General features: G+C 53.5%; 1 protein-coding gene across 1 annotated transcript in view; it reads right to left on the minus strand.

Annotated features, from left to right (window-relative positions):
- The window catches only part of Elavl1 (ELAV like RNA binding protein 1), a 37,610-nt gene that overhangs the window by 7,969 nt on the left and 9,049 nt on the right, over positions 1-20,592 (minus strand). The window contains exons 2-4 of the mRNA XM_063228331.1: positions 17,771-17,963; positions 8,775-8,878; positions 2,834-2,987 (exon numbers count right to left, since the gene is read on the minus strand). Coding sequence (XP_063084401.1) covers positions 2,834-2,987; positions 8,775-8,878; positions 17,771-17,942 — 430 coding nt within the window. The 5' untranslated portion in view covers positions 17,943-17,963. The remainder of the gene's footprint in view (positions 1-2,833; positions 2,988-8,774; positions 8,879-17,770; positions 17,964-20,592) is intronic.

Here is a 20,592-nt window from a genome sequence, read left to right on the forward strand (position 1 = left end):
GGCTGGGGACTTAGCTCAGCAGCATAAGCACCTGCCTAGCAAGTGCTAGGTTGTAAGTTTGACCCCCGGTACAAAAAAAAAAGAGAGGTATCGGGCAGGGGGCCTGAGTGATGCCTCTGGGTCACGGTTCTACCTGAGACCCGGAGAGAGGCTGCCCTGTCTCAGCCTCAGCACCCTCATTCTTACCACTACTAAGACTAAGTTGGAGTCTCCTATCTTGCAACACAAGGTGACTAAAAGAGCAGAGCAGGACCACGCAGGACCTTGGGTGACCTGCCAAGGGTGCCATCAACTGTCGCCGAGGCCACTTCCCCACTGCTTTCCAACTGTCCATACCTGTGACACTGTGGCCCTATGTGAACACAGACATCAGGCCAAGGGCTCTCTCTACAGTGACAGCAACGAACCATGGATCCTACACCCTGTCCCCAGCACAGAGGTCCCCAAAGCTGCACTGCTGGGACCGTGGCAGGTGAAACACGGACTAAGCTGTCACCTGACCAGAGGTGCCCATGTGTTAGCAAGGTCAAGCCAGAGGCCATGAGCCTGGGGACCAGGTCCAGTGTGCAGCCTGAGCACACTGTCAACCTTCAGGGCAGGACTCCGCCCTGAAGCACGATTTGGCAGGGGCTGTTTGTATGTATTCTTACACCAGCTTTGTCAGGCCTGGAAACCTACACACAGCTAGGTCCAGGCAAGCAGCAAGGTGCGCATCAGTGCCCTCGTGGCAGCTTCCCAGCAGAAACTGTGCAAGTGAAACAACACCCAGAGAGAAGAGGAGAATGTTATTTCACTTAAGGCCACACAGAGTCATCAGCCTGGTGAGGGCATACCATGGGAGGATGGCTCAGCACTGTTTTTAGGAGCAGGAGAGCCCAAAAAGTGGCACAGTCCCCATGGTGAACTGATAAAGTTCACAATTATGGTAAAGAAGCAAAAACACAGACGTTGCCCAGCAGCCCATCACCCTCAGCTCAGGAGTAGATTCCTGAGCTTCTTTACCCTGGAAGGACAAACTCCATGGAACCCACCTGCTGGCCCTTCTCTTCTCACACGGCCCAGCAGCAACAGCCTGGGAGTGCTCCCCCTGCAGCCCAGGGTGGGGATGAAGGAGTGAGGCAGGCTGTGAGAGGGCCTGCTGGGATACCCTCTTTGCTGGGCAGAGTTGTGGGACTGGCAGCGAAGGCTGAGGGAGAGCACAAGGGTCCGTCATAGCACCTGAGGTGCCTGGCTGATGGAGGACGCACTCCCAAGTGCTCCTAGGAGCTGGGCCACTGCTGTGGCAAAATCCCAGCAAACAGAGAAGGGGAGCTTTCTGCAGAAGTGACCAGTCTTGGCACGGTGAGGATGCACGTGCCCTAAAAGCTAAGAGGAGCTCCAGGGAAGCCCAGGGGTAGAGTGTATCCTTCAAGGAGGGGGCTCCACTTGGGCACAACTGACTCCCCTCTCCCCCTCCGCCGGAGTATTGGTTGCAGCTGGCATAAAGGTAGGGCGAGGCAGTCCATGTGGAGTCTAGAAAAAGAGGGTCAGGAGCTGAACACGTGCCAAGGGGTCACCATACTCAGATGCCCACATATGGACATGGTATGAAGGTATTCCTATGCTGGCCAGCTGGCTATGCCCCCTGAACTGGCCCTTGAGGCTCAGTAAGGGGGCTCAGGGGCCATAGACTCGGGGCTTCCATCTACCCCAGAGCAAGGGCAGACTGAAGGACTTGTATGAGGGATCCCATGTTGTGCTAGCACAGGGCATCTGCACCTGGCTGCAGGCCACACCCAAAGCCCTGTGCCCTGCCAGTGCCCTGTGCCCAGGGGCTGTGCTCCAGAAGCCCAATAAGCCTCAGCTCACTTTGGTGGCCCCTGGTTGTTCCAGGTGGAGCAGTCAGTCAAAAGGGAGAGATGGCAGCTGTCAGGGTCCCCTGCCCCACAGCACAAAGCTCCCTGTGCACAGCCCAAGCCCTGCCTGACCTGGCTGGAGGCTCTACTCTCCCACACCATGGACGGGGCAAGCTCACACACAGGTGCCCATGCTGTTTCCCAAGGCAGCTGCTGTCTGACAACAAGGAGGTGGCTCAGCTGGGCCTTCCTGTGCTCTGAACATCATGGCCCAGGGTGTTCAGTAGCATGAAGATCTACTGCAGATGCATGGCGTGCCTTGCCAAGCCTGAGAAGGGAGGGCTTCCATTACAGTTTATCAGAGAATCCCCACTCTTCTGGCAAGCGCAGAGGCCTCTAAAGCAGGGGTGCCCTGACCCCTGTGCCTCAGACAAGGATGCACTTGGAACCTGACAGGATAGGTCCTAGGAAGTCAGGCGAGGACACAAAATGCATGTAAGCCCGACTCAGTCACACTCCAGGCCCTGCATGGAGAGGGCAGGAGGGGAGATGGCCCAGGCCTCTGAGAGCTGAGCTTCAAGGGTGCACAGTCACGGGGCCCCAGGAAGGGTCTCCACTGCAACACCCACCATGTCATCTCAGAGCACTGATGTGGGAATCAGGACTGTAACAGACACACATGCACACACACACACACACCACCTACCTGCAATGAGAATGGGAGGAGGCGGCTGGGCAGCAGCCCCAACCCTGTCCACAGGGTAGCCCAACACTGGCTGCCACCAAGGAGGTGCCAGGATTTCTGGGAATTTTCACCATAAATTAGTAGCCTAATCCCGGGACTCCTTTGAATGCCCTCAGCCTCATCAGTGAAAGTCAGGATCTTCTCACCTTGATTCTGCCTGTCCTGAGAGTAACTAAAGCCACTAAAAACCCAACAGTAAGCTGTCTCCTGGCCTGGAGGGAAGCCTAGGCCTGTCCCAGGCCTCCTGCTGTACCTGTGGTCTGATCCACAAGGACCCGGGAATTGATGATTCGCCCGAACCGAGAGAACATGTCCTCCACATCCTTCTGGGTCATGGTCCTTGGGAGCCCGCTGATGTACAAGTTGGCGTCTTTGATGACCTCTGAGCTTGGGCGTGCATACGACACCTTGAAAACAAAACCACTTCCTAGGATTAGGACAGGTTCGTGGCCAAATTACCAAGGGAGCGCCCAACAGTCTAGGGTTGAGGACTGCTGGTGCTACCCTAACAACTGAGCACAGGACCATCTCTCACTGCTGAGCCCTGCCACCTGCAAGGGACGTGCCAGCAGCTTCTGCGGGACAGGCAATGGCAGACAGCATGTCCTGCTGCCTGCCTGGTCTCTGCCACAGGGCAGAGAACTGTTCCTACTCCCAGGTGGGGAGACTGGACCCAAGATAAGTCTGACAAAGGCAGGAGGCAGGGCTGGGCCCAGGTCCATTCACTCTTCTCTCACTGTGGACTGACTGATCCTCTGACGGCCAGCACTGGCCCAGAGCTGGGGATAGGCCCTGGTCTGTGCCTGCCAGAGCTGGTGGTATGGCAGGCACAGCTTGGAGTCCCTCTGAGAGAATGCAATGCCCCTGCACAGAAGTGAGCTCCACAAAGCTCACCCAATACCCTGTGAGTTTCAAGGGAACCCTGTGTCCATCATACAAGCATTGAGTATTGTTTGCTTTTGAGATAGGGGCTCAGTATGTATCCCAGGTTGGCCTTGAACTCCCAGGTGATCCTCCTGCCCTGGCCTCAAGTGTTCACTATTAAGAGTCTAACTGGAGAGCAGAGGTGGAGGCAGAAGTGATGGCAAGAAAAGGCGTGCAGCACACTCACAGGTTGAGGTTCATGGCTGTGGGGGACTCAGCCAGGAGGAGCAGCAGCTCACGGGCACCTCTCTGGGCCTCGCAGGACCATCCTGGGTCACCAGGCAGAGGGGTTGGGGAGTGAGTGTTGGAAGGGTGGGGCTCAGGCCTATGCAGGGAGCCTGCCTTTCTGCAGTGCTGGCTGGCAAAAAGGCTGTGAGGAGGTCAGGCCCTGTGAGAGGCTGGAGGTCACTGAGGAAGCAGAGCCACGCACACAGGTCTCTCCTTGACTCTTTCCTGTCTGCTGGAAGTGCCTCAAGGCAGCCGGTCCAGGAACCGGGCAGGACTGTCTCAACTGGCCCACGGTGTCCCCAGTGTGGTCCCCAGGGAGGCCAGAGGGCCAGGGTGGTCGGCCAGGCCCACGGACCACCCCACTCACATTCCTATCCAGGGGCTTCACTGAAGCCTTGGATGGGGAGCCCATTTTGGGAGGACATCTAGGTAAGGCCCCGCCCCAGGACCACCCCACCCTGGGGCCCAGCCAGCCTGTGCTGCCCCAGGATCAAGCCTGGCTTTCGACAAGGACGCAGGGCCATTCCCAGGCCAGGCCAGTGGGCAGGCAGGGCTAAGGCCTCAATGACTACCCTTAGGGTACAGATGCAGGAGGCCCTGCCCCTGAGGAAACTGACACAGAACAGGATTTTTGAGGACCTTTTCTACAGCTACCACCAAGCTTGGGGTCAAACAGGATCACAGGACGGCCCCAGCAGGAGTGCACCAACCCTCAGGGTGAGGTTGGGGTGCTATTCTCTGGCACCCTGGCCCACCACCTGCTCTCCTAAGCTCCGGCTGACATCTGTTCTCCAGCCTCAATCAAGTCACTTCCAGTCTCATTCCTGGGAAGCCTAGGGATACTGGGTGTCCCCATCCCCCAACTCAATTCACCCCCAGGGGGCTCGGAAATGGGGCCTGCATGGGCCTTGCAGGGTACTTAGTGAAGATGGTGCCATGTGGAGGAGGAGGGTAGACCCCAAACCACTGCCAGGAGAAATGTGGACAAGGGCACTCACTGGGAGAATGCTACATAACAATGAAATTATGTGTGTCCTCTGTGTGCATCCATGTTCTACAAGCCCAGAAATGACAGGAATGCCAGCAACTGCTAGAGGGATAGATCCTTCCCCAGTGCTTCTGGAAGAGACCAGCCCTGCAGGCAGCCTGACTGGGAACCTGTGGGCAACTCCCTGCGACAACTATGAGAGGGTGCTACTTTCTGTGGTTTGAGCTGCCTGGTCTGGAGCAGCACATGGCTGTTTCAAAGGCCCACACACTTCCCTGTCTTGCAGTCTCCACTACTGCCGCCTGCCCCTGCTCAGGGCCCCTGCCCAGCTACCAGCTGGGGCACCATGGTGTTTCCTTAACTGACTCATTGGACTGGACACGGGGTGACTCCACTGTCCTCAGCACCAGGAGTGCGGGTATGCACAGCTGCCTATGGGTAGCAGCCAGCACTGGGGCTCAGAAGGCCGCACTACCCTGTCACACCGTGCTGGCTCCCCAGGGAAGCTGTGACCTTGGCAGTAGTGCCTGAGGCCATGGCACAGTCCATCCCACCTCCCACCGTGACCCTGGGAAGGGCCAGCTTGCTCTTGCTCTCAGGAAACTGGTATCTCTGGCTCTGAACAGGGACTTTTCAGGCCTGTGTCGAGGACACAGACGTGGCCCAACAGGGCCCGGCTACCAGAAGCCTGCCCAAGGGTGAGCTCCATGAGTCACACAGGCCTGAGATCCTCTACCTCACTCAGGGCAGCAGTCTCCTGCCATTTCAGGGGAAAAGGCAAACTCATGAGGGGGAGCAGGCCAACTGGGCTGGCTTTGCAGGACGGGCCCCAAGCCCTAGGCAGGCCCTGCTCATGGGGAGGACACCTGCAGCTTCCGGCCCACGCTGGGCCCCCAGGTCTCCTGCACTGCAGTTCCCTTGCTTTGTGCCCCTCTTCGAGTGGCACCCAAGTCTCTGTGGGTCCTTGGTTAACTCCTCTTCCTCCAGATCAACCCTAGTTTTCTTGAGGAACCCTGCCTGGCACTGCTGGAACTCATGCAGGACCCTTAGGGTGATCTGGATCGGACAGCAGTGCCCTGGAAAGCCTGCAGTGGCAACAGAAGGTGGGCACCTGGCAGGGGGTCTGGCGCCAGCCATACCCATACAGTAAGAATCTGCCTGCCAGCCTGGAGTAGCCTAACAAGAGCCCCCTCCCCCACAATCAAACCAAACCAAACCAAACCAAACCAAAAACCAGAAGAACAAGAGTAGCACAAAAAGGTTTGGCCTGTGTGCAGGGGTTCCTGGTGAGCGGTTCTGAAGCCTTCGGGATTTCCCTGCCATTCAGGAACCATGGGTGGCACCTGGATCTGTGTTAAGAAATACTCAGGATGGGGCTGGCCTCCACGAAGACCGAGTCATAGTCAGAGGGCTAGGGCTTCAAGCCAGTCACACCTCTAGAAAGACCCCCAAGAGGGGCTGGGGGTTTAGCTCAGCAGCATAAGCACCTGCCTCGCAAGCAGGTGGTCGTGAGTTCGATCCCTGGTACTGATAAAAATGAAAAAGAAAAAAAAGAAAAAAAAAAAAAAAGAAAGACCCCCAAGAGAGCTCAACACGGAGCTCAGCGGCACTGCCCTGGTGGGGATCGGCCTGCCCCATGGCTGGGACACAGAGCTCTGTGTGTCTGGGACCCTGCTGGACTTCGTGCTGTGCACCTCTTCACTTATGTGTCCCCATCTGCATCCTTTGTAATCAAACTGTCATTGGAGCTGTCAGCTCTGCATGCGAATACTCGAACATGAGTGGGCTTCTCAGAAGCGCAGGAGACCCAGGGAAGCCAGGGTGCACCTGGCATCAACCTCAGGGCAGCCTTTTGGGGACCATGCCCTTGAATGTGTGGGTGGCTGGCAGACCAGAACTGGAGCAGATTGGCTGCTGTAGACAGACACAGAGTGAATCTGTGGGGTGGCTGCCTTATCACAAACTGTGTGGCTCAGCCACCCCTGTGTGGGAGCCTTTCAAGGGCAAGGCAGGCAACCGAAGTCTCTGGATGTCCAAGCACCCAGCTCGGGACTGGCTGGGGGCTCAGGTAAGGTAAGGTGTGTTCTCAGGAGGGTGCATGGAGGGAAGACAAAGCACCCCACAGGGTAATGGGGGAACTGCTGAAGAAGCCAGAGCTTTGCAGCATCAGTGACAGGAAGGAAAATGTGGACTGAAGGCCCCTGTGGTCCCGGGGGACTGATGTGTTTCTGCAGCACTAGGAGAGTGGTGGGAAGCCACTCAGAGCCAGATTGCTGTGCAAAGGCAAGGTTGCCACCTGCGCTTGGCCATGGTGATGGGAAGAGGCAGTGCCAGCTTAGGCCTGTGCCCCTGGAGTCTTGAGAGCACCTGGCTTCAGCCCCAGAAAGGGCCATTTCCTGCCAGTGTCCAGGAAAAAGAGGTAATGGCACCGCATTCACACGGGCCGTGTTGGCACCTGAATGAGCAGAACTGTCTATTAACAAAGGTGATCTGCTCTCACCTCTGCCTGGCTGCCTCAGAAACGGGGAAAAGCAGGAGACCATTGCCCACATGCAGAAGATGATTCCTAAGAGGTGAAGACCCCTAGGCTGAGGACAGACAACTTGGGGCTCCTGCAGAACACAAGGCTGCCCTTGCCAGCCTCCATAATGAAGCCTGGGTGGACAAAGGGACGCAGGAGTCACACTCCTGTCCTGGGGATCCACGGCATACCCATAGGGAGCAGTTTAAGGGCAGGCACAGGAGGCTACCTTCCCAGGTTGAGCACACTGCCAGGGGCTAAGTAAAGGTAACAGGATACCCCAGAGTGACTGACACTGACAGAACTCCCAGCACACCTGGTTCCAGAGCACAAGGAGTGGCTCAGACATGGGATGATGGGCTATGTCCATGATCCTAGCAATTCTGGGGCACTGAGGCAGAAGGTTCAAAGGTTCAAATCCAACCCAGCCAACCTGGCTCCAAATAAGAGAGGAAAAAGAAGAAAGAAAAGGGCCAGGGGTACAGCCATGTGTAAAGACCCTGGATTCAATCCCCAGTCCTAGGAGGGAAGGAGGGAGAGACAAGACAGAGAGGATTCTAGCAAGTGCACATCTAGGAAACAAGAGGTGGAGAGTCAGGCTGTGGCACCCTGCGAAGGTATGTGCCGAGGGATGGACACAGTGGCTGCCAAGCAGTGGCAGGCAGCCAGGGTGGGGAGCAGGCTCGAGAAAGACCTAGCAGCATCTTGGATGACAGCGGACAAGGGCACAAGGGCTCGTCCTAGGCAGTGGGAGCTGCTGCTGTTTGGAACCCTCAGGCAGACACCAGGGTCAGGATGGGGCGGCCTAGACTGGCAGCACTGCCACCAAGCAGAGGCAGTGGCCAATGACACCAGGCTCAGAAGGACAGAGGGAGGCTGCCTGAGCTGAGGCTGTCCTGAGGGCCACCACAGCCATGACAAAAGGACCCTCTGCAAGAGCAGCAACAAGGCTGGTACCTTTGTCACCAATCACTGTGCCACTTCCCTCCAGTCTGCCTCTGCCCCTGCAGTGTTCACCACCTACAGCCCCGCAGCCTTATGCCCTGTAACCCTGGATCTGCGCTGCCCGCTGCGTGGACACAAGGTGCTTGATGGGTGTGGAATGAAGAATGTCTGATGTGTGGCTGGAGAAAGCAGAAGGGCACAGGCAGAGCTGCAGGATGCTGCTGCTGTTGCAAGCCAGGAGCCTCCAAAGGGCAGAGCTGGCCACATGCACATGAAGGTCGGGAATTGCTCACCATGGGAACACACTGAAGGAGGCCAGAGACAGGTGGGGGCTGTGGAGCGGGCTGCTTGTGAGGCGATACACCCCAGGATGCCCTGGGCCAAGAGATGAGGCCTGACCCCATGTGCGTTATCTTTGTGGGACCCTTTGCTGTTAAGACTGAGGAGGCCCAGGAGTTACCCATGCAAAGCCCAGCATGGTCACCACCAAGGGCGAAGGTGACCAGGATCCCTGATGCCTCAAAAGCCAGGCCTCAGCAGGATGCTGCCCCAGATGGAAATGGATGAGTGGCAATCAAGTCTGTTTACCTTAATGGTCTTTGACTGGAGCCGCAGGCCGTTCAGTGTGTTGATTGCTCTCTCCGCGTCCTTGGCAGTCACATAGTTGACAAAACCATAGCCCAAGCTGTGTCCTGTGTGGGAGAACACAAGGACACAGGTAAACCAGTAGCTGGCAAGAGGACAAGAGAACCAGCAGGACTCCAGCTGAGCAGAGTCAAGGGCCAGGGGGGAGAAGAGAGTAGGCGATATGTTAGCAGCAATGTCCTCTGTGCACATGGCCTAGAGATAGGGCAAATTTGTATATGTTGGCAATCATTACAAAAGTCATTTTTGTAACTTAAAAAATGTAAGCAAAAGGTAAGAATGTGTTATGTGTCTTGGGGCCCTCAGGCCCTTAGTATTGACAATGAGGTGGGCCACAGAGAACATGACAGTAAGCAAAGCCCAAGCACAGGTGGCTGTCCCAACAGCAGGAAAACTTGCTGGGCTCTGGTACCATCTAGTGCCAGCTAGTCTACTTTCTCCAACAAGTGTGAGGACAACTGGACTCTGCTGAGGAGCAGGAGAGGCCCAAGGAGAAGCCAGAGCCAAGACTCCCCAGTCCCGGCGAGCAGTCCCTGACCCAGCTCCACAGCCCAGCCAAGGTGCCAGGACCTTGTCTGGCACAGACTGCCCATCATGATCATCAGCTCCAGTTCAGGCCCGTCAGAAAGCTGAACTCCTCAGTCAAAAACAAAAACCAAAACAACACAAGGTGACCAACAGGCAGGGTGTCCCTGGCCCACTCAGGACAGACAGGAGGCATTACCAAGTGGACACCAGGAGGGCAGATGAGGTACGGGGGGACCCAGGAAGAGCAGTTGCCTGGAGTGACAGGTAGGAGGGAGACTTGGAAGATATCCGGTCACAACGTTGCCCAGGAACAGCAGGAGGCCCAGGGACAGCATATCATACAGCTCATGTCATTGCAATGTCCCTCAGCATCTCTCTCTCCTCTGCTCTGGCACAAAGGCTGGGGCCACCTAATGGTACAGATTAGCACTGTGCATTTTTTTTTTCTTTTGTTCCAGGGATTGAACTCACAACACTGCACTTGCCAGGCAGACGCTTACACCACTGAGCTAAATCCCCAGCCAGCACCATGCATTTGGGACAGCAACAAACCATCACACGCACTTTACCATTAACTAACTCTGCACTTGACTTGCATCTTTACCTCTCTCCCAGGACAGCACTCACATCCTGCAATCACCTGTCCTTGGAGCCCTTGCTTGTGAAGGCAGCTCAGAGCATCCTTATTGTCCCTGACCATGATGGGCTGGAGAACCAGCCAAAATCTTTTCCAGCAGCCCCTATGGTGTATGTAGTGAGTGGTTTGGGGAGGAAGACCTCACAGTGCAGCGAAAGTGCAGGGTGCATGCCATCATCCAGCTGGGTAGTGGGGTTGCGAGGCTCTCTACTGCCAAGCTCTCTCGACCATTTTCTGGAAAAAGCCACAAAATGCAGACAATACTTTAGGGGGGCTGTACTCCCTTCAGGTTGCAGCAGTGTAAGTGCAATATTTGCAATTCTGCACAGGACGTTTAGGACGTTTAGGAAACCTGACCTTCTAAACCTACATTCCTTTAAAAAACAAAACAAAATCAAATACCTCCATACATTCAAGAGACTGAGCTCCAAAGCTCTGAAAAGAATGAGAAGCAGCAGCAGTAGCAGGACTGTGAGGCCAGCACTGTCCAGTTCTGTAAACCACTGGTGGCACCAGGCTGTTCCCAAATGGCCCAGATGACACACGTGAACCCTGGGAGCACCGAATGCTATTGTAAGGACTCCCAACCTCTTCCCATCACTTCTCTGCCCATCTCCCCCATGCCCAGGCCTTGGAGCCTGTTCTATCTGCCAAGACCCAGTCTTACTATTCTACCCGAAGCCTCAACTAGCTAGGGTTTCAGGAGGCCTAAGCGCTATTGCAGAAATCAAGCCCCATTGAGGACTCCTGCCCGACCCCATCCTAGTCTTCCGTCACGGCTCCACCTGTTCCTGCCCAGCCTGCTGTCTCATCTCCCAGTTTCACTGGGGCCCCAGTTGGACCCCATGGTGGCCTCTGCTGACTTGGGGGCAGCCCCACAAGTCTTGTAAGACATGTTTCCTGGAACCCTGGCGACACTGGGAACCACCTGTCTCATGGGATCCTGGCTCCTCAACACACGTAAACAGGTCCATTCTTGTGCCTCCTCGGCCTGTGCTTTCTGGTGAAACACGAATACACACTCATCTATGCCATGCAGCTAACATGTAACTGATCAGCAGCTACGGGGGTCAGGTCCTCTTCCTGGTTGGGGGGGGCTGATAACACTCAGGACAGAGGACAGCAGCTGTCACAATGAAAGCTGTGACACCTGGGGGAGTTCTGATAGAAAACTAGAAAGGAACAGGCAAAGACCCCAACACCAAGGTCCTGCAGCAGGGTATGCACTTGTGCTGTGCTGTGCTGGGGAGGGAGGATGCTGACAGTGCAGGCCACCCGGGGAGCCCTTGGCAGTGGTGACCCTGCGAGGCTCAGAGAGGGGCAGCCAACAAAGTCAAGCAAAACTCGCCAGAGCAAGAGCTGCAAGTGGGCCCTGCATGGAAGGTGGCCAATGTGGGGCAGACACTCACAAAAATCCTGGGGGCCGCCTGCAAGTTGGATGAAGGAGGGTGCACAGGCAGGAGGAGCACAGAAGACAAAGTACCAAGGGACTGTAGAGGGAGTGTCAGGCAGACAGCAGCAGGAAGGCAGGGCTAGTCTGGTGGATGAGCCCTAAGCGGGGACCTGGGGCCAGGCCTAAGCAGAGGTGGCAAAAGCACACCCTGCACACTTGCTGCCCCACATCTGGAGCACAGGCAAGGACTCAGTTCTACAGAGCAGTCTTCAATTTGGGTCTAGGGATGCCACAGTGTGCAAATCCACACTGCCCCGCTCCTCCCCAAGGCCGATGCCCCTTCTCATGCTTGCTAGCGATAAGGAGCCCACGCCGTGCCCCTGTAGGGAGACAGAGATCAGCCCCAGGCCAGGGAGAGGGATGGAGGCCTGGGGGCTGGTGAGCAGCAAAGGGCTGGTGCCCTGCAGACTGGCACAGTTCCAGCAGAGGCTGCTGTGGGCTTGGGGACTGTTAAGATTTGGAGCTGGGGGTAACGAAGGTCCTCAAGATGGGAAACAGGATGCAGGAAAGGGGAAAGCGGCACATAGCAAGAAAGGAAGACTGCACAAACCCTGAGTCTGAGGTCTGTGGATATTCTGGAGGCCAGTGCTTCCCAAGCTCCTATTCCCTCCAGACTGTAGGAACACAATTCCAGTCACAGAGCAGGGTTCTGTGCCCTGGTTCCCTGACTTGCCGACACCAGATCTAGGCAGTTAAAAAGCAGGTAAGTGCTGGGGGTGGTGGCGCATGCCTGTAATCCCAGCACTTGGGAGACTGAAGCAGGAGGACTGCAGTGAGTTCGAGGCCAGGAGACCAGCCTGGGCTACAAAGTAAGTTCACCAGCCCAAACTGCATAGTGAAATCCTGTCTCAAAAAGACAAAAAAAAGGGCAGATGATATAAGTAACTCCCTGGAATGGCTGATGCAGTACCCGCAGGTGAAACTCCCCAAACTATTCCCAATCCCCAGGTGCCAGTGTGGTCAGAGAACCCTGGGGTGCACCCCCCAGCAAGACATGGTCTGTGCTGGCGGCTTCTCACACAGCCCCCTCTCATTCCTTGGACAAGGGCTGAGAGCAGAGACGATGTCACAGCACTTTATCCCACCCTGCCAGATCTAACACTTTAATCTCTCAGCACCGTCACTACTGGGAGGCTCTGGTGTGAATGATACTGCTGGTACTGTGACCCCTTCCTTTTTTTCTCTTGTTCAGACAGGATCTGGCTATGTAGCCCAAGCTGGCCTTGAACTCACAACTATCCTTCTGCCTCAGCCTTACGAGTGCTGGGATGACAGGGTGCACCACCACGCCTGGCTTATCACCCCTTCCTTCCTTCCTTTCCTTCCTTTCCTTCCTCGCTCCCTCCCTCCCTTCCTTTCTTCCTTTCTTTTTTTGCAGTACCGGGGATTGAACTCAGGACCTTGTACTTGCCAGGCAGGCGCTTACGCTACTGAGCTAAATCCCCAGCCCTGTGACCCCTTTCTTTGAAGGTCTATGGGGCCTGCAGGAAAGACCTCCATAAGAGACACAGATCAAGGCTTAGGATGGTAGGGGGAGTGAATTCACCAGGCAAAAGGAAGAAAATGGACAAAGGACAAAAAGAGTTATTTTATGAAAGAACTACAAACAGCCTGGATGAAAACAATGGTGGAGTTCACCAGAAATTCGAATCAGCACCACGATCAAATGTCATTCGTCACATCTCCAGCTGACAAAGAGGAGAAATCTTGTCAGACCCAGGGGATGGGACAGCAGGGCTGGGTAGGAGGGAGGGCAGGCTGGCAAAAGAAACCAAGAGTTCTTAGAAGGACACTCTCTCATCTGCTGCTTCACTTCCGGAAGACTGCCTATGGAAACGGTCAATAAGCAGAGATTGCCTGAGTATTTATCTCAGTGGGGCTTATAAATACAGAAATGTGGAAAACTGGCTACCATGCAATGTTCAGTGATCAAAAAAAAAGTCCAGATACAGAAGTTAGTTCACTGCACAGCGCACAGGGTGCCTGTCCATTTCTGTAACAGCGAGACAGAAAAGGCGTAAGAGGACATACACCCAAAAGCTAACTGTGGAGGGATGACGGGTACCTTAGGCATCTCTTCCTGTTTGTTTCACGCCTAAGTTTTTTGTGAAAGGAACAAAGATGACTCACGTCAAGGAGAAACAGTGGCCAGGCCAACAAAGTGTGGCTGGTGGGCATTCCTACAGGCGAAAGCTGTGGGGTGGTCCCGAGGGCAGGAGCAAGAGTGCCTGAGAAACAGCAAACAGCACAGCCAAGCTGAGAGGAGGGCGGGATGGGGCCCAGGTCCAGGAGCTGCAGGCAGGGGTCAGGGCTTCATCCTGACCCAGGGGTGTGGCAGTGAGATGGACACTGACCAGATGGGCTAAAGCCAGGAACCTGCTGGATATGAGGCAGGCATGGGTGTGGGGTGGCTGCTGCCCCTGGAATCATGAGGGCCACTGCAGAGACCAGACTCCGAGAAAAGAGCAGGCAGGGTTGTGCAGGAAGGCACCAAGTAGCACCCTGGACACTGTGGTGGCACCCTGCAGCTGGCATTTGTGGAGGGAATAGCTGTGCTATGGTCCTGGCAGGGGACCGACACTTGGCTAATTCTCAGTCTCTGGGCCAGCGCACTGCACAGCCACCCCTGCTCCTGGTGTCATCTGAGGCTGGCCCCTGGGAAGTACCTGCTGAGTGAACATGCACACTGATCCGCATATTCCCCAGTGCCACCTGTGCATTCATCCAGTACATACTATGGCTATGGAGCTTAACAACACCTCTGAGTACAAAGTTGATCTAGTAGACGACCAAGTTTCAGCCTCAGTAATGTGGGAAACTCCTGGTAAAAGGCTTCTGGTTGTTATGGGAACCCACAAGCAAGGAGCTGATGCTGATGGGGCCGAGAAGGGCCAGAGGCTCAGCAACACTGCATGCAAAGGCGGCAGTGACCTGGGCTGGGCTGGTCCCTAGGGAGAGGCAGCAAACGGACAGACTGCAGGAAAACCCAGGAGGGCCAGTGCCAGAACACCTAGGACAGCAATGAACCTTCCAATGATACAAACAGTGTGCTGCGACATGCATGCCACAGGTTCACCATGAGTGATCTGGTTTTTCCGACCATGTCATTGTACAGAAGTGGTGCCACCCACTAAGCCAGGGACATGGGACATGACCGGCTGACTTGCAGACAAGGTCAGTTTAAAATACAAGAATCCATAGTACTGAGGATCCCAGGGTCCCAAAAGCTTTCTAGTCAAGGGCGACAGAGGACTGAGGGTATACAGAGCCGAGAGTGAATCTGCTCACTCTAGATCTGCTGCGAAAGAAGAGGGCTACAGAATAACCCTGAGGACTCAGCTCCAGGCTAGAAAAAGGAGAGATGCAAAAAGAGACACAGCCTAGATTGATAAGCCTAGTGTTCAAAAAGAGGATGCTCACCCCGCTCAGTGCATGGCCTGGCTCCAGGCAGCATCACCTGGTGCACAGGGGCAGCCATGCTGATGCAGGGGAGCCCTGGGCCAGAGACAGCTGGGGAGCTGGGAAATGACCCCTGAATGCTGACAGGGCAATGCTCCAGGGAGACGGGCAAGTGGGTACAGGGACAGCTTGAGTGTGTTGGCAGACTAGGAAGAAGCAGGAATTCAGCGCAGAGCTGAGGTGGCTGTTGGTTACACTGTGAAGTAAGAGTCAGTCATCGGCTAGGGTACAGGGCACGGTCAGTGGCAGGAAGACGGAGACACTGCACTGGTGATGTGGTGGGTGGAAATACTGTTGGGTGAGCTGAGGAGGCTGGGACTGGAAGGGGCACCCTTGGGTCTGGCTGAGTGTAAGAGACCTGCGGGGGTGGGCAATGCGAGCTCCAGCCTGGAAGAAGATGGCCCAGGTTTTCAGAGTGGTGTCACAGAAGGGCAGGCAGACAGTGAAATCTAAGCCCACAGCCTCCGGATCAGTCAGCAAAGCTGTCACATGATGGTGTCAGCAGGAGAAAAGTTGGGGTTCCAAAGAGTCATCCAGAAGCCTCATTCATTGCTTTGTTTGGTTTTGGCGGTTTCTTTTCTTTTTCTTTTTTTTTTTTTTTGTCTTTTTCCTTTTTATCAGTACCAGGGATCGGACTCACGACTGCTTGCTAGCAAGACAGGCGCTTATGCTGCTGAGCTAAATCCCTAGCCCCTTGGGGCTGGGTTTTGGCTGTTTGAGAGAGGATCTTGTTGTGCAGTTCAGGCTGCCTTCCAACTCACCACATAGCCACGCTGACCTTCCATTGGCGATCCTCCTGCCTCAGCATCCCAAGTGCTGGGATCACAGGAGTGCGTAACCACTGTAACTGAAGGACTCCCAGCAAGATGCTGAGTTGTACCCTTAGCCTAGTGCCTTCTGCATGTGGACTGCCGCCCCGAAGGGCAGGCAGACCTAATCTTGGAACTAAATGGGATTCCCAGCCCACTGCTCCCTTCCCAAGCACTCACAACTAGGTCTCCCAAGTTGGACCTCACCTAACCCAGGTGCTTACCTGCCTCTGGAAACCACCCCAGGGGAGCAAAAAGGTCAGTGCCAAAAGCTCCGCAGACTGCACCCCTCCCTCCCTTAGGAATTTAGGTAGGGGGCTGGGGATTTAGCTCAGCAGCGTAAGCACCTGCCTTGCAAGTGTGTGGTCATGAGTTCGATCCCTGGTACCGATAAAAAAGAAAAATACAAAAAAAAAAAAAAAAAAAGGAATTTAGGTAATGAATGCAGGGCTTGCTAGAGGTGCCAGGATTTTAACTCCCCCCACCCCAGGCCTCTCTTGGTCAGGGTGGAATAGTCTAACACTGGAACATTCTTTTTTTCTGTCTTTATGAGACAGGGTCTCACTATGCAGGTCAAGCTGACCTTCAGCTGACTTTGTAGCCCAGACTGGTCTCAAACTCGCAACGATCCTCCAGCCTCAGCCTTCCAAGTGCTAGGATTACAGGCGTGCACCTCTACACCCAGCTAACACTGGAACATTCTACCGCTGTTCCAGTTTGGCTATCATCTAAAGTCCTTCTTCAGGAGGTGTTTATTAAATCACAGACCTTCCGAGTCAGAGGGGGAGAAGGTGTTGGGTTCAGTGCCCCCATATGAATTCTTCAGACAGCTGTCAGACAGGGATGCCAGGGGTTGTCTAGGGGTCAGGCATTCTCAGGTTACTGGGAAAGGGTGAAGGCTGACAGAACACACCAGGTTCCATGGATCACTCTTTGTTCATGCTTACTTGACATTTTCCTTAACAAAATATGTGTGTCTTAAAAACTTTAAATCAGTTTCAAGATGGAGACTGAGGTCCCCTAAGAGCCAGGTGGCAGCCAGAGTGCTCTGAGAAGACTGTCTGTTCCTTGGCCAGCTGAGGAGCAGGGAAAGGGAACTTCTCGGGATGAAACAGGAAGACAGGAAAGCAGCAGGGCTCTGAGGAACCTGGCCTTCCCTGTGCTCCAGAGGCCCGAAGGCCCGCCTCAGAATGGAGGCCTTCATGTGAACTGGGCCTGGACCAGGGCCAGCCCAATGCAAGGCAGCACGGCCAGACCCAGGCGCTGCCACCCTGCCCCATGCAGGGGACCCAGAGCCCAGCAGTCACACCATGGGGAGAAGAAGAGCAGAGCTTCTGTGTGCCCTGCTCCCACACCCCAGAGTCTAAGCTCTGCAGGTGCAGAAGTTCGAGCTGCTGCCAGTCAGACTGGCCACAGCAACACGGGGCTGTTCACAGGGCACTGCCATGGGCTGGACCACGAGTGGGACTCTGTGTAGATCACGACAGGCATGCCAGGCCTAGCCCAGGCTGTTGCTATCTGGCTCCTTCCAGCCTTAACAGCAGCCCCATCTCTCTTCACCTCTCCTTTTCCTCTCTCCACATTCCTTTTTTTGAGGTAGGGTCTCACTATGGAGCCCAGGCTAGCCTTAAACTCGCAAAAGTCTTGCTGCTTTGGCCTTGTCACTGCTGGGATCACAGGCAAGTGCCATCACAGCCCACTTTCACACTTTAGTCTTGCTTTATCAAGAATATCCCTTCTGGAATGTCCACTTTACAAGCTTTAATTTTGTAACTTGAACAATTATTTCTAAGATGACAATATGTAATCCATTAACTAGTGATTTCCTATTGTTTATTTTTTTCTGTAAATCTGTATAACTTGTACCCTTTCTCTGCTTTTTTTTCTCCTTAATTAAAAAAAAAAAAAAAAAAAAAAAAAAGAAAAGAAAAGAATTTCCCTTCTTTGGGAACCTCTCCTAACTCGTGGTAGGGCAGAGGAAAACCAGAGTGTGAGAAAGAAATACCCACACTCTACGCTGAGGACCATGACGGACATCTCTTGGGCTCCTCACCTGCGACCTTGTCCCGGATGAGCTTTGCTGACTCAACTTCGCCGATGCTGCTAAAGAGGCTGCGCAGCTCGTCCTGCGTCATGTTCTGAGGGAGGTAGTTGACGATCAGATTCGTTCTCCCGATGTCATCCCTGCAGTCTTCGGCCATGTGGTCTTCATAACCATTAGACATTGTATTTTTCTTTTTTTTAATCTGCAAGGAAAGAGCAAGATCAAGTAAATCCAGATGTTGTTCACGCCACGGCATAGAACGTTACAGAAACAACGACGCTTACACTTTCTTCTCACCACAATCGAGACACGGACAGCTCCACCGAAACCTGCCCATGGACCCTCGCAGCAGCCTTACGCCCAATCACCAGGCTCTGAGGTCCTCCAAAGCACCCTCCAACAGTGAGCGGGCGTTACATGGCACATCCTTGAAGTGGAGCATCCCTCAGGGATTAAAAGAAATGGGCCCTAAAAGCCACAGAAAGATGAAGAACTTTTTATTTGTGTTTTGTGGCCTATGTAGAAAGAAACCAGGACAGCAAGCAACCCTCTCAGGTCGTGTTAGAGCTCCCACATGGTGCCACTCCCCAGCCTGACTTGAGGAACTTATAGCACAGTACTGAGTGGGAAGAAGCACCAAGCAAGGCCAGGAGCCATAAGGATCCTCCCACAGCACGGGACCTGTTGGAAAACAGCAAAGCCACGGCCACAGCAGAACACCCATGGGTGCCCTGCGTGACAGTCTCACGGGAGAGGCGGCCATGAGACATCTGTCCAATCCTACAGCTTGAACGTGAGGTGTGAACCCTACTATACATGTGTTGGTTAATAATGATGTATCGATACTGTCATCAATTATAGAAAGATGGAGCTGAGATACAGCTCAGTGGTACAGTGCCTGCCTGCCAGTCATAAGATCTCTGTTCGATTCTCCCTCACAAATAAATAAAAATAATAGTAATGATGAAGCAAGATGTGACTAATAGTGAAAATGGGGGAGGGGTACATAAGAACTCACTAGTTTCTATGTAATTTTTCTGTCAACCTAAAACTGCTCTAAACTGAGATTGATAGTGCATGCCCATAATTCCAGAACTCTGAGAGGCTGAAGCAGGAAAAATGCAGCTCTGAGCTCAGCCTAAGTAATTCAGTAACTTGCAAAACACTGTCTCAAAATTTAAAAAGAAAAGGAAAGGAAGAAAAGGAAGAAATTTAAAAGGTCTTAGAATGTTGCTTAGTATGAAGGCCTTGGGTTTAATTCCTTTTATGGAAAACAAAACCTAAAAATTAAAAGAAAAAAATGCTCTAGAAAATATTAACCCAAAACAGAGCAGCTCAAAATTCAACTGTGTCCACAAAGAGGGCTTTGCAGGAGCCGACACACAGCTCCGGTATTGCAACTCCAACTCTGAGAGAAAGCATTAGACTGAATCTCTGGGATCCGAAGATTTCAAGCTGTCCACATCCCGAGGGCACCTGGGACTACAGCTGGAGACCAGGCCCAGGACCACACACACCCTAACTGGCAGGCAATGGTCCTTGTGCCTTTGTCCCCAGATAGATGAAACTGCAGAGAGGTCAGGACCACTCTCCTAGTCAGAGGACGGGCGTCACTGCTCACAGGCTTCAGAACTTTGCGGCAGCCTACCAGTCTTGGCTTTCAGTATCGAATTAAGAGTCCGCGATGGCTCTGAAAGAAAGAGTGCCTGGACTGAGGCAGCTGGGAGAGCCAAGAGCACTCTTCTGGAAGCACAGCCCACTCTGAGTTGCTCGGGAGTTCTGCTGGGCAGTGCCCAACTGAAGCAGTCACCATCACTGCCACAAAACACACAGGCATCAGCCACAGTACTCCCCTGCTTGGAGGTCACAAAGGCAGCCTGCCCCTCTCCCGGAGCACAGCTCTGTACTGTATGAGCCAGTGGCCCAGACATGGACTCCGGGCCTTATTTAAAAACATCTTTGCCAGCAGCTACCTAAAACATGTGAACCTTCTCGCCAACCCTTAAATCAATGTGGACAGAGGAAAGAGGCTGAGTTTCTCTTTTCTCAGTGGAAAATGTTCAGCTTTTCCTATCCTACTCTCAGACAAACATGCAAATCAGCAAGATTTCCCAGCATTTCTATTACCTGTTTGAGGGTATCTGTGCTGCTTTTTAAAAAATAGATTAGCATTGAAAAAGACTAGAAAGTTAGACTTCATAACATTAAACATAATATACTGCAAAAGATATCATAAATAATAATAAGCAGCAAGAGACACAGTAAAGAAAATCTTTACTGTGCATTATTATTAGATCAGTGCTTCTGAAGCCAGGCAACTGTGCCCTCCAGGGGACACTGGATAATGTCTAGAGATGGTTCTGGTCAGTTCCACTAGGGGCAGTATTGTACTACTGACAGGTACCAGGTAGAAGCCAGAATGCTGTTAATAAAATATTCTGCAAAGCATAGAGGGAACCGACAACCAAGAACTATCCTGCCTAAACGTCAATACTGCTGAGATTGAGAAAACACAATACAGACACCTATAATTTAGTAAAAAGAAAATAAAAATTAACATATCACCAATAGAGAAGTAGAGAAAGTATATGAACTGTGGCTTACAGACACCAACAACTCAAATGGATAATAAACACACAAAGAAAGCTCAACTTCAAGAACAATGAAGAAAACGGAATATCAAATGAGATGCGATCTCCTGCCAGTCAGATGGGATAAAATAAGAAATGGAATTAAAATCCAGTGTCAATAAGGATAAGCTGCAGGAAAAGGGCTCATGCAAGACTGTCCACAAGAGCACAAGACGATGTGACCTTGTGGAGAAGGACTAC

This window comes from Cavia porcellus, unplaced genomic scaffold (assembly GCF_034190915.1).
Source record: "Cavia porcellus strain 051 isolate PalLab524CR breed Dunkin Hartley unplaced genomic scaffold, mCavPor4.1 scaffold_17, whole genome shotgun sequence".
In the NCBI taxonomy this organism is placed as follows: domain Eukaryota; kingdom Metazoa; phylum Chordata; class Mammalia; order Rodentia; family Caviidae; genus Cavia; species Cavia porcellus.